The sequence below is a fragment of the Panthera tigris genome, chromosome D3 (genome assembly GCF_018350195.1).
Source record: "Panthera tigris isolate Pti1 chromosome D3, P.tigris_Pti1_mat1.1, whole genome shotgun sequence".
Classification (NCBI taxonomy): Eukaryota; Metazoa; Chordata; class Mammalia; order Carnivora; family Felidae; genus Panthera; species Panthera tigris.
In genome coordinates, this window is record NC_056671.1 from 48,510,363 (window position 1) to 48,523,179 (window position 12,817).

At 36.3% G+C, this 12,817-nt stretch overlaps 1 protein-coding gene across 6 annotated transcripts in view; it reads left to right on the plus strand.

Annotated features, from left to right (window-relative positions):
- The window catches only part of TAF4B (TATA-box binding protein associated factor 4b), a 179,480-nt gene that overhangs the window by 62,964 nt on the left and 103,699 nt on the right, over positions 1-12,817 (plus strand). For all 6 annotated transcript variants that reach the window (XR_006209724.1, XR_006209725.1, XM_042961503.1 and 3 more), the window contains 2 exons: positions 2,192-2,322; positions 7,170-7,295. Coding sequence is in view for 4 of the 6 variants with exons in the window: in XM_042961503.1 (XP_042817437.1) it covers positions 2,192-2,322; positions 7,170-7,295 (257 nt within the window). In the remaining 2 variants the exon portion in view is untranslated. The remainder of the gene's footprint in view (positions 1-2,191; positions 2,323-7,169; positions 7,296-12,817) is intronic.

Consider the following 12,817-nt stretch of genomic DNA (forward strand, 5'->3'; position numbering starts at 1 on the left):
GTAAACATGCCAATGTTTTTCCTTTTTTTGTTAATTACCTAAATTAAATTACAGACATTCTATAAAATCACATAACAAGCTTTCAAGTACCAGCTAGATTTTTTAAATCAATTATGTTGATTTAAAGAGAGTGTTATATTTAAAAGTGGGAATTTTTTTTTTTTTTTTTTTTTAATTTTAGAGAGTGAGCACAAGTGGGGGAGAGGGGTGGAGGGGGAGAGAGAGAGAGAGGGAGGGAGGAAGAGAGGGAATCTTAAGCAAGGCTCCACATGCTCAGTGCAGAGTCTGACACAGGGCTCGGTCCCACAACTCTGGAATCGTGATCTGAGCTGAAATCAAGAGTTGGACGCTCAACCAACTGAGCCACCCAGGTGTTGTAACTTGGTAACTTTGTCATGTTTTATTATCAGTGGATTAAAGATATTAGAACATTTGAGTGTTCGTTAAACCCTGGAATTGTCTGCAGATCCCCTCACTTGTTTATTTCTAATACTCTAAAACATGAATTTTTTTTTTTTTTACATAGGATAAACGATTTTATAAATACATATAAAATTATTTTTGAAGTTTCCCTCCAAAACACTACATATTTCTATGTGTTCATTTTCTTTCCCTTAGTCATGAACTGACATGTCATCACCCATCTACCGATGTTTAGTTGTAACTTTAATCATTGGATGATTTTGAAATTGTGTCCTTTATGTAGAAGACCTCTGTTATTTATGTATGCTGACAGTTTTAGTAGAGTAGCTTTGGCTTTGTAGTGTTTTTTCCCTGTTTGAATCTAAAACTGGCGATGAATTCAGTTTTGCTGGATAGCAACAAACCACATTTTGAAGGTTTGGCTTAGGAGAAGCTAAATAGTTTTATATCTTCTTCCTGTCTGCTGTGCTATAGCCTGCATTTTGGACCTTGAGCGCTTTTTTGGAGGTTCTAGTAAGGGAATGCAGCTACTCACATACCTCTGACCAAAGAATGGCCCTCCTCTATCCAGTTCTGTCAGTTCAAGGGAACATGTAGCTTTGGGAGGGATGCACAAGGAACACTGAGAGAGGAAAGGGACTGCACCTTGGCAGCCAGATCAGCCACATCCACCCTGGTGATCAGATGTCACAGCCAGGTAGCCCTCACATCCTATAGCCTATACTTTGAAGTTTAACATTTATTATGAAATAGTGTTAAAGAATGAATATAAGATTTGTTGGCTTAAAAGCCAACAATTAATTAAAATTAAAGCCTATCTTTGCTATTTTGCTGTACTCATTCACACTGGGAGTATTTAAGGGTATATTTCAGATGAGACTGCAAAAGCAAACTCTTATGTTTGTTAAAAATAAACACAATAGTACTATTAAAAACTCATTTAAATTAGCCAATCTAATTGGCTATATCTTTAGAATTAGGTCTCTGTTGATACAGGTGGTTCACTGAGCTGAGGAATTATTATTCAAAAACTGATAAGATTGATTTATAAATGAGCCTTCTGCCTTTGGGTATGTGGTCCAAGTTGTTTTCTTGAATCTTTCTTCCTAGTTAGCAGAAAGAAGAATAGAAGTTTGGTTTATTTATGGAATGAGATATAGTGAGAGAGAAATTATTCAAATGGAGGAGTGAAATGATGAGGTTTTGAATCTATTTCAACTTATAAATTAATTACCAGGCCAGTTTATGAGAACATGAGTTAAAGCAAAATAAGCATGTTTGGTAATGGACAAAAGGAGTGTAGGTATGTCTTGTAGACAAGGCAGTAACAGAGACCCACAATCTAAATTCATTGAAATAAATGTCGTAAATTGTTAACAGTGTCAAACAGGGCAAAATGTAATTTTCTATTTTTTTAATTACTGAAATTAACAGAATACGGCACTAATTTCTGCAGTTACCATTTTCCTCCCTGAACACTAGACTTGATTTGTGTTCTTATTAACTTTGTCCTATAAATGACCTTGCAAGGAGAATGATTCTAGAGGCTAAGTGAAACAATGTCTATATTTTCTGAGGCTTCAGGCTAGGTTTTATTAATGTAATGTCTAAGATCTTTGAAGTTGTGACTTTACCAGGAAAATCATAATCTCCAAACCTTTATTCATAATGGGTATGACTTCCAGGGGGAACAGAATACCTGCTGTGCTAATTATTTCAATTATCAGCCACTACTAAAACACGTAATGGATTTTCTCTGCTTCCACAGGTAAAAAGCATGACATTACAGAACTTAACTCTGATGCTGTGAACTTGATCTCCCATGCAACACAGGAGCGATTACGAGGCCTTCTAGAAAAACTGACTACAATTGCTCAGCATCGAATGACAACATACAAGGTAAAGGAAATCATTAAAGAAATACAGACTCTCCTCTTTCCTTTGTTGTGTTAAAGATAGTTTTTTGGTGTGGATTCATATTCTAAGTATATTTTTATAAAGGAAATGGTCAAGATGTAGTTCATACTGGTAGACAAAGTTTCATTCCTAATTTGCCTGATTTAGATATGCTTACATGACAAATAAAATAGAGTTTAAAATTGTGTCCAAAGCTTCTGTGTCAGTGTAGATTGAGATATGCATCTGTTCTGCCTCAGACTTCTACAGCTTTTGATTAGGAGGGAGAATGTGTTAGAATGGAATATTGGATAGCTGTGTTCTCTTCAGTGATCTGTAATCTGCTAGCATTGTTGTTCCTTTTTAATAAGTTAAATAATTGCATTGAGTGCTAACGCTGGTGCCGCTCATTATCATTATTGGCTGCTTTTTAAACAAATTAAATGCAAGGATAGCCTGTCTTGTCCCTTGTGGTATGAACCAAATCACTTGCCATCATGAAGATGAAAGCACTTGATTTATTTGCATTATGGTTTTGGTCGAGAGCGAATTTATTGGGTGGTGACGGATGAAAAAGAAAAAGATAACCTTTTCCTCCTATATCAAGAAATGTTGGCTAGATTTTGTGCAGCATGTGGGTTACCTTATGAGGTCTTGAATTTGTGAGAATGGTCATTGTCACAATGTCTTTGCCATGGGTTAAAAGGAGCTCAGGGAAATATCAGTTACCACATCACTGGTAAGTTCCCTGGAGGAATCATTCTATTTTCTCTCCTTTCTGCTAAAGAACTTTGGAAGAACTATTTATAGTTGTATAAATCTTTGTGAGAATTTGCTGGACTGACTTAAAAATATGTGATCATGAGGAGAAAAAGCTGTGGGGAAAAAAAACACTTTAGCTATTTTTGTGTGTTTTTAGAATTTGTCCATTTCTTCTTGGGCCTAATTTGTTAGCATATAGTTTTTTATAGTGTTCTCTTATAATCCTTTTTACTTCTGTAAGGTCAGCAGTAATGATCCCACTTTCATTTTTTAATTTTATTTCCTTAAAATATAAAGTAGGTTATTGGTTTGAGATCTTCCTTTTTTTAATGTAGGCATTTACTGCTATAAATTTCCCTCTGAGCACTGCTTTCACTGCATTCTGTAAGTGTAATGTTCCAATGTTGGAACATTGTGTTTTTGTTTTCATTTATCTCTAAGTATTTTCTGATTTCCTTTGAGATTTCTTTGATCAGATGGTTGTTTGAGAGTATGCTGTTGAGTTGCCACATATTTGTGAAATTTTTAATTTCTGTTTTATTGTTGATTTCTAGCTTCATTCCGTATGGGCAGAGGAGATTGTGTGAGTCAATCATTTAAAATTTATTTAGGCTTATTGTGTGGCCTAACGTAGGATCTGTCTTAGAGAATATTTGATGCACACTTGAGCAGAATGCGTATTCTGTTTTTGGAGGGAGTATTCATAAATGTCTGGTAGATCTAGTTGGTTTATAATGTTAAGTCCTCTATTTCCTTATTGATCTTTGTCTAGGAATTCTACCCATTATTGAAAGGGAGGTATTGAAGACTTCAGTTGTTATTGTAGACCCCTATTTCTGTTTTTAGTTCTGTCATTTGCTTCATAAATTTAGGGACTCTGCTGTCTGGTATGTATATCTTCTTGATGAATTGACTCTTTTGTCAACATATCATGTCCTTGTTTATGTCTTTTAACAATTGTTGACTTAAAGTTTATCTTACCTGGTATCAGTATAGCCACACCTGCTTTCTTTGGTTATTATTTGCATGAAATCTTTTTTCCATCTTTTTGCTTACAGTCTATTCATATGCTTTCATCTAAAGTGAATCTCTTGTAAGGTAGCTTGTTAGTTTGGATCATGTTAGTCTCTACCTTTTGATTGGGGAGTTTAATCCATTTACATTTAAAGTGATTACTCATAAGGAGGAACTTATGATATTTCACTATTTTTCTGTATGCATTGTAGCTTTTTTAAAATCCCTTATCTGTTATTACTACCTCTTTGGTTTGATTTTTGTTGTTGTTGTGTCCTATTTTGATACCCTTCTCGTTTCTTGTTGTGTATGTATTTTCAGATATTTTATTGATGGTTACCATGGGTATTACAATTGACATCCTAAATTTGTAATAATCTAATTTGACCTGATATCAGTTTACCTTCAATACTGGGATGTGGGGAAAATAGTCTTTCTTTTTGGCTTTTTACTGTAACTTATAAAAGTCTTCAAAATTTTTCCAGCCTGGATTATCCCCTATTCCCACTCAGTCACTGAACTGTTTCAGAGATATATGAGTACGCTTTTATTTATAGTGGGCAGTTTCTATATAAAACATAATGGTATAATTTAGTATGGAATAGAATATTTCCATGTAATGTTTATTATTCTGTCATCCAAGTCACTGTTGTGTGTTCCAGTCTTCAGATGGAATTCTTCTGTTGTATATTAATAGCATATGTTCTAAGGATTTTGTTGCCCAAGGCAAAATGGATAATATCTACCCCACCTGGAACCTCAGTAACTTAGCTTAAAGCTAACACTTCCTTAACCATAACCTAATTGATTTTCCCCTGCTTGCCTTTCCCCACACTCATTACTTAGTGCAACTAATGCCACTGTCTGAATTTGTACTACATTATCATCCTTCTTTAAACAGAAGTAATAATCATTTAGTTACGTTTGGATCTAGTTCAAAATTATATTTGTTTGGTAGACTTTGATCTTATAATAATCATTGTGTCACAGATTTAGCTCTGTCCTTACATTTTAGTTCATCCCTGATAGGATTTATTTTTATCTGTACAGTGTGGGAATTTTTACCCTATGAATTTCACAAAAACAAGCTTACTTTTATTAAAAGCAAAATCCCACCATCTCTTTTCATTTGACATCCATCTACTTTTGGTAATCTTTCACATGTTTAGATATAATTATCTAATTAATCATAGTCCATAAACTGAGATTTAAGTAAAGAAGTAGAAAGTGACACATGTGACACAGAGCTTTTGATCTTGCTGCCAGGTGTTTTCCAGCCGAAGATACAGTCTTCTGCACGCCAGTGGTCATGGAGAAGCTTCAGTGTTTTCTGGTTGAAAGGGGCTTTGTGCTTCCTTTAGATGGGATAATAATGATGGTTTTATCATTTGGTCTGAGTCCTTATATTTTCATTGTTAAACCACCCTATTCAAGCTAACATAAAGACTTGGGTTAGGCCTGTGTGGTAGACAGGAAGCAACGTGGTAAGATGGGGTTACTGTTGTTTAAATAAGTTTGGGGAATCAATAGGAATAGGGGAGACACTCATTTGCTTAGCATCTGTAAGAATAAAGGAAGGATGCATTAAACCAGAGGCAGTTGTATCTAAATTGGGAGAAGAAGAAGGGGTCTTAGCATGGGGATGAGATTGGGTTAAATTTTAGAAAGTCTGTGTTTCTTTTTAATTTAGTGTTTGTTGTCCTTTTAAAATTAAATTAAGTCAGTAAACTATCCCCAGAGTATCTGAGCACAAAAATGGTAAAGATGAAGTATTTAAGAAACCACTGGTTATTATGTTTATGCCTCATGGTTGGCCTGTAATGTATTCCATATTCTATCTTGTATTATTTAACTTTAAAAGCATTTGAGAATTCGTTTTGTATTAAACGTGAACTAAAATAAGTAGCACTAATACATCCTTGTTCGTTATACTACGGTAATACTCTTTTGATCTAGTTAAATACCAACAATAAAAATTTAATTTAGAAAGAATCTTGGGCATATGAAATCTCTTGGTCCCAGTTAATTGAATCAACCATAAGCACGGGATAAAACAAAGATGGGCTTGGTGCTATACCTATGATTTCCAAGCCAGGCACTGACTGTTAGACTAAATGTTTAAAAACTTTAAGTTTTCCTGTTATACAGTCTCCCACAGTCTCCGTCCCATATTTTGGGTGTCTGATTTACTGAGATGACTAGATGGCAGGATATCTTAAATGCTGATTGGGAAGATTGCATCCGCCAATCCCCATCTTAGGTGTATTAGAAAGATAGATGAAGAAAATTTTAAAAATATTTAGATTGGAAAGCACTGTCTTACACTCTAGAATATCAAAATAAATAAAGCAGTGTAAATTTTATCATTTTATGGAGCAAATTAAGACAAATAATTATACTTCTCTGTTATGGCTCTCATTTATAAATTATCTACTTACTTTCTCTGACTTTAGTTTCTGTCCAAGTTCATAGCTTAAAGGAGTCCTCAAAACAAGGTTTAGGATATTAAATGTTTGCCTTTTCATCTTATGTTCTATTTTGATTGAAGTTGTACTCACTTGTCAAGGTTAGACCAATCCAGCAATGGAAATGAGGGTGGTAACTTTCATCTTTGATGTGTTTTTTAGTGAAGTGATTGTTTTTTTGTTTGGGATTTTTTTGTTTGATTTTGATTTTGTCTTTGACAGGCCTGAGATTTCATTAAACATAGTAAGGTCTGCAGAGATGGGACAATAATTTAACTAAACAGATTTTAGATTATAGGTACATGGTATACTCTCTTGCTTTCTACTTCCTATTGTTAGGATTTGCTTGGCTTAATTCTCTTTTTTTTCCCCTTGCAGCTTTCTAGGAAAGCTCTGAAATTTGAATGCTTAATAACCTCTCAACTTTCAAGGATGACTAAGGTTTTTTTGTTGTTGTTTGTATTATCAGAAATACAAATATTACATCTTGAAAATTTAGCTCCCTGTGTATGTTGGTTATTATTGTCTTTAGCTGATTTATTAAACCTCATGTAGAATGTGTTGCCTAAGGATCATTAGGAATCTTTTTTTTTTTTTCTTTTTTTCCAGGCAAGTGAAAATTACATCCTGTCTAGTGATACCAGATCACAGCTCAAATTTCTTGAAAAGCTAGATCAATTGGAGAAGCAGAGAAAGGATTTAGAAGAAAGAGAAATGCTACTTAGGGTAGCCAAGGTAAGAGCCTACATGATTTATGATTGAACGTGGCCTGGCAAGGAGGTCAGAATTGGCTTTATTGTTGGTTGACTGTCTTGTTTTTATTAAGCTTTGAGATTTCTCTGAAGGATTTCTTGAAATGAGATTACTAATAAAGTCTCTCACAGCCAGGATAGTGTCATACAGTGACTGTCAGCTAATTTAGCTTAATGAGATATAATCTTTTATCTCCTCATTCTCAATTCCTGTGTGCCTAGGATCATACCTACTACCCTTAAGTAAAAATGTTTTTTAAAAATGCTCAAGGTCTTTTTAGGGATATAATTTGATAGGTGCCAAGTTGAATCTGAGAGAGGAAAATTTGGAAATTTATGGGTAAAATTAGGATTAATTAGGATTATATGGAGCAAAATATAGCATGGGCAGAAATGGGTTAGAGAATGAAAGAACAGGTAAGAAGAAAAGTATTTATCTTATAAATATATATAACTGTATTTATTTCCTTTCTTCTTTATTGAAACATTTTCCTGAACTGTTAGTGCCTGATGGCCTGAAAGCTGGTTCTACCATGGTTTGCATTTTGTTGCTTCACATTTCCTTGTAGTCCTAGGGCCTTTGCATGTAGTCATAAAGGTTGGGCACTAGACTTATTTTTTGTTTTAAACACCTTAGTTTTAATTTTTAGTGTTATTGTCAATCTCCCATATCAGAGTATTTGTTCGTAATCACATACGAATCACCTTTTTAGTTAATTTATTTTGAAGGTATTAATTAATAAATGTTAATTAATTTATTTTGGTAATTAATTTATTTTGGTAATTAATTTATTTTGAGGTATTTCATACTTACCAGGAAAGTTGCTGTACTGTACAAAGAATCCTCCTCTCCTTTTCTCAGATGCCCCCCATTTTTAACATTTTACCGCATTTTCTCCATCTCTATCCTTTCTGCGCGTGCGCGCACACACACACACACACACACACACACACACACACACACACACACACTATCATTATTCTCTTTCATTCCTTTGTTGTTCTTTCTTTGAATTCAGAGGTTTTTTTTGTTTGTTTGTTTTGTTTTTTTTTTTAGTATTTACAAGTAGTGCAATTATCATCTCTAATTAGCCTTTCTCTGAACCTTTTGAAAGCAGGCTTCAGCCATGATGTCCCATCACTGCTAAACATTCTAGCATGTATTTGTGAAAACAGGACATTCTGCTATATAACCCTCCAAATCAGGCTGTGAACAATATAACACTGCCATGTAATCCACAGACCCTATTCAGATTTCACCAGCTGTCTCGGCTCATTCTCCTTTTCCTCCATGGTTTATTCTTCCATTCAGCAATATGTGTTTTATTTGTTGCCCTCTCTTTTTCAGACTCCTTCAGTTAGATTTCTGACTTTCTCCCTCATGTCTTTGACAAGTTTCAGAAGTATAGGCCTTACCATCTCTAGGGTGACTAATAATTCCTGGGTTCATCTGATATTTCCTCATGTCTTAGGTCATGAATTCTTGGCAGGAATATATACATTCTTCCCAGCTGATTATATCAAAAGGCAACCTTGATCACCCAGTTGTGTGGGTGCCTGTCAATTTTCTCCATTTTAAATTTGCCACTTTCCTTTTTCTAATCAGTTTTTCATAGGAAGACATTCCAGGATTATATCAGTATCCCCTTCCTCATCAAACCTCTGTGTATCCACTTTAGCACCCATAGATGGTGTCTACCTGAATCAGTCACTTCTATGATGGGCACAACTTATAAATACGCAAATAGTGATTTTTAAATTCTCATCCTCTTCTACGTTTATTAGCATTCTACTATGTGGAAGAGCTTTCCTTTCTCTTTTATTCATTTATTCATGCATGCATTCATTGATATCCATATGGGCTCTTGGATTTCTGTGTGATTCAACAGGTTGTAATCCATTACTATTAATTATTATTTTGATGCTCAAATTCCTCCTGAGTGGGAGACCCTTCCAGCTGGCACTTTTCTCTGTTACTCATGTTTCCCATCATTCCCTGAGCTTGTCCTTACTTTCTGACACAAGATGTTCCAGGCCCAGCTTTTGCTTGTCCTTCCTCAGCCCTGGAATCAGCCATTTCCCCTAAAGAATCTTGTGTCTTTTTAGTTGAGGATGTTGTCCAGAAACCAAGAGTAGCGCTTACAGTGTGCTCATTGCTAATGGGGTGTCATCACATGTAGGCCCTGTCAAGTGGACACATCTAGGAAATATACGTATGGTGTATATGTATGTACCCATGTATTTATATATACACAAACATACATTTGTAACTATTTGTGTGTATATGTTCTAAAACCATAATTTATATGGATACCTCCGACTCCAATATCTTAGGACTTTTTCTAGCCTAAACCTTTCCATGTTTATAAATACTTTCTCCTTAGTCAGATACTTGACTCTTGTTATCCTCAATTTATTTTCTTATGTGCTCAATTTACTTACTTGCTCTGTGTAACTAATCTCCAAAACAGCCATGCTGGCTGCCTTCTCTGTCTGCTACCACTGTTTCCCCTGCCTTCATTTCATTGCCTGTGTAATTAGTAGCCATACTCACTGGCCATGCCTTGGTTGGTCTCCCCAGCCCTTCATCACCCCGCATTCTTGGCCACTGGTCTGTAACTTCATGTCCCCAACCCTCACAAGGAAGTGGTGCACCACAACCTTATCACTGTGCTGTTTCTCACTGCCTCAGTCCCCATGCTGACCCCTCTTGAGCTGGGAAGGACAGCTGGGGCAGGAAGATGCTCTTCCTTGAGCTGTCAAGTATTATAAGCAAGCACACAGTCAATGTGATGAGGTGGTTTATTCATATTTTATTTCCAATTACTGTGCTGTAAACAAAGTCATAAACTATTAAATACTTGTTTAGTTATTATTGGATATAATATAGTCTCATTCTTTCTTGGTTTTTCTTCCTTTGCCAGACTTCTAAATATTAGAGTATCCCAGGTTTTATGATTTTCCTCCCTACTCAAAATACCTTTTACTCTTAATAGGTTTTCCTAACTTAGTAAACAACACAATTGTTTGCCTTGATGTTCAAACCAGAAAACTTAGGAGTCACCTTTAACTCCTTTTCCTCTCCCTACATCCAGTTTACTTCCTGTTCTGTTTCCCAGATGTAGTCTTCATCGTCTCTTTATCACCAGTGTCACCTCTCTGGTCTCTGGTCTTTCACTTGGACTTTTGTAATGTCTCCTAACTGATCTTGTTTTCCTTTTACAATCTGTTTTTCATACTCTTGTCAGAATAGTGTTTCCATAACAAATCATGTGTGCCTCTAATACTTGAAAACCTCAGTGACTTCCTCTTGCATTTAAAATAAAATCCAAACTTCTTACCAGATCTTAAAAGGTACCCACCTCCCTCTCTGAGCTCATTCCTATCCCTCCCTTCTTCACTCGTCTTGCTCCAGTCTTGCTGACCTTCTTTGAGGGTGCCAAGTGTGCATCTTAGCTAATTAGGCATCTAAACCTGAAAGTTGAGTTCCTATGTCCTACATCTACTCTGGTCTTCATCCTCTCCGAAAGTTGGAATTCTCACCCTTCCAGTTGCTTAGACTAGAATCCTAGGAAATCATCATTAATTCTCTTTACTTCACACCCTATATCCAGTCCATCAATAAATCTGCCTCAAATATATTTCAACCTGATCATTTATCATCATCTTCTCTGTTATGACACTAGTCCAAGCTGCCCTTCTCTTTTTCTAAAACAATGGTTATTTTAGGGGCACCTCGGTGGCTCATTTGGTTGAATGTCCAACTCTTGGTTTCGTCTCAGGTTATGATCTCACAGTTTTGTGAGTTCGAGCCCCACATCAGGCTCTGTGCTGATCAGCACAGAGCCAGCTTGGGATTCTCTCTCTCTCTCTCTCTCTCTCTCTCTCTCTCTCTGCCCCTCCCCGACTCCCTCGGTCTCTGTCTCTCTCAATAAATAAATAAACTTAAAAAAAATAAAACAATGGTTGTTTTAGAGTAGTCTCCTCCATTGTTCTGTGTGCCTGTACCTCCAATCTTGGGTCCCTACGGTTCTGCATCCACTGCATAGCAGCCCGAGTGATCTAAGGTGTTGTATCAGTGGCATCTCACTCCTGTGCTCCAAGCCCTATAGTGGCTTTTTCTTATAACTAGAATTAAACCCCAACTCCTTATCATGGCCTATGTGGTCTCCAATCCATCTCTTTCAACTTTTCTCTATGTTCTAGCTACCTGGGCCTTCTTTCCTTACTTAATTTTTAAAGTTTGTTTGTTTATTTTGAGAAAGAGAGCACGCAATGCACGAGCATGTGAGTAGGGGAGGGGCAGAGAGAGGGAGAGAGGGAATCTCAAGCAGGCTCCACACTGTCAGCTCTAAGCCTGACATAGAGCTCATGAGATCATGACCTGAGACAAAATCAAGAGTCGGATGGTCAACTGACTGAGCCACCCAGGTACTCCTCTTTCACCAAGCTTATTCCATTTTAAGTCTTTTGCAATGACTGTGCCTTTTGCTTGGCGTATTCTTCCCCCATATTTTTGCATGGCTGCCTCCTTCTTGTCGTTCAGATCTCTACTCAAATGTCACTTCTTTCAGATGTCTTTTCTCCCTTCCTAGCTAAAGAAGTACTTACCCCCCCCCCCACACACACATACTCCTTCCTCTATTACATATTTTATTTTATTTTTATTTTTATTTGAGAGAGAGGGCAGGGTAGAGGAGGTGGGGGAGAGAGAGAATGTTAAGCAGGCTCCATGCTCATCACAGAGCCTGATGCAGAACTTGACCCCATGACCCTGGGATCATGACCTGAGCCAAAATCAAGAGTTGGATGCCCACCTGACTGAGCTGTGCAGGTGCCCCCAATTTTATTTTCTTTAATATAACTTACCACTATCAGTAATTGTTTTTTTATTTTCCCCATCATAAATGCTTTACATATCGTAACTGTATTTAATTTTTATAAAATTTATTGTTTTATTATTTTCTTAAAATATAAGTCTCTTGAAAGCAGGACTTCATCTTGTTATTTCATTTCTGTATCTCCAGGCTCAAAATAGGCACATAGAGTAGAATTTATACTATGAATAATCATTAAATACTGTTTGACAAAGACTTGCTACTCAAATGTACCCATTTCATACTGGGGCAAAAATTATATACTCACAAATATATATACACATATATGTACATACACACGTTTTTATATAACTGCATATATACACACTGCTTTGTCTCTTAATTAATACAGGTGGAATAATAAAGGATTTTACCTTAGTTTGGGCTGAAGTGAAGTTGTTTTAACAGATAGGGGACGGGGCGCCTGCGTAGCTCAGTCGGTTGGGCGTCTGACTTCAGATCAGGTCATGATCTCATAGTGCGTGGGTTCGGGCCCCTCAATGGGTTCTGTGCTGACAGCTCAGAGCCTGGAGCCTGCTTCAGATTCTGTGTCTCCCTCTCTCTCTGCCCTTCTGCTCATGTACTGTCTCTGTCTCTCAAAAATATATAATCATTTTTGAAAAAGTTT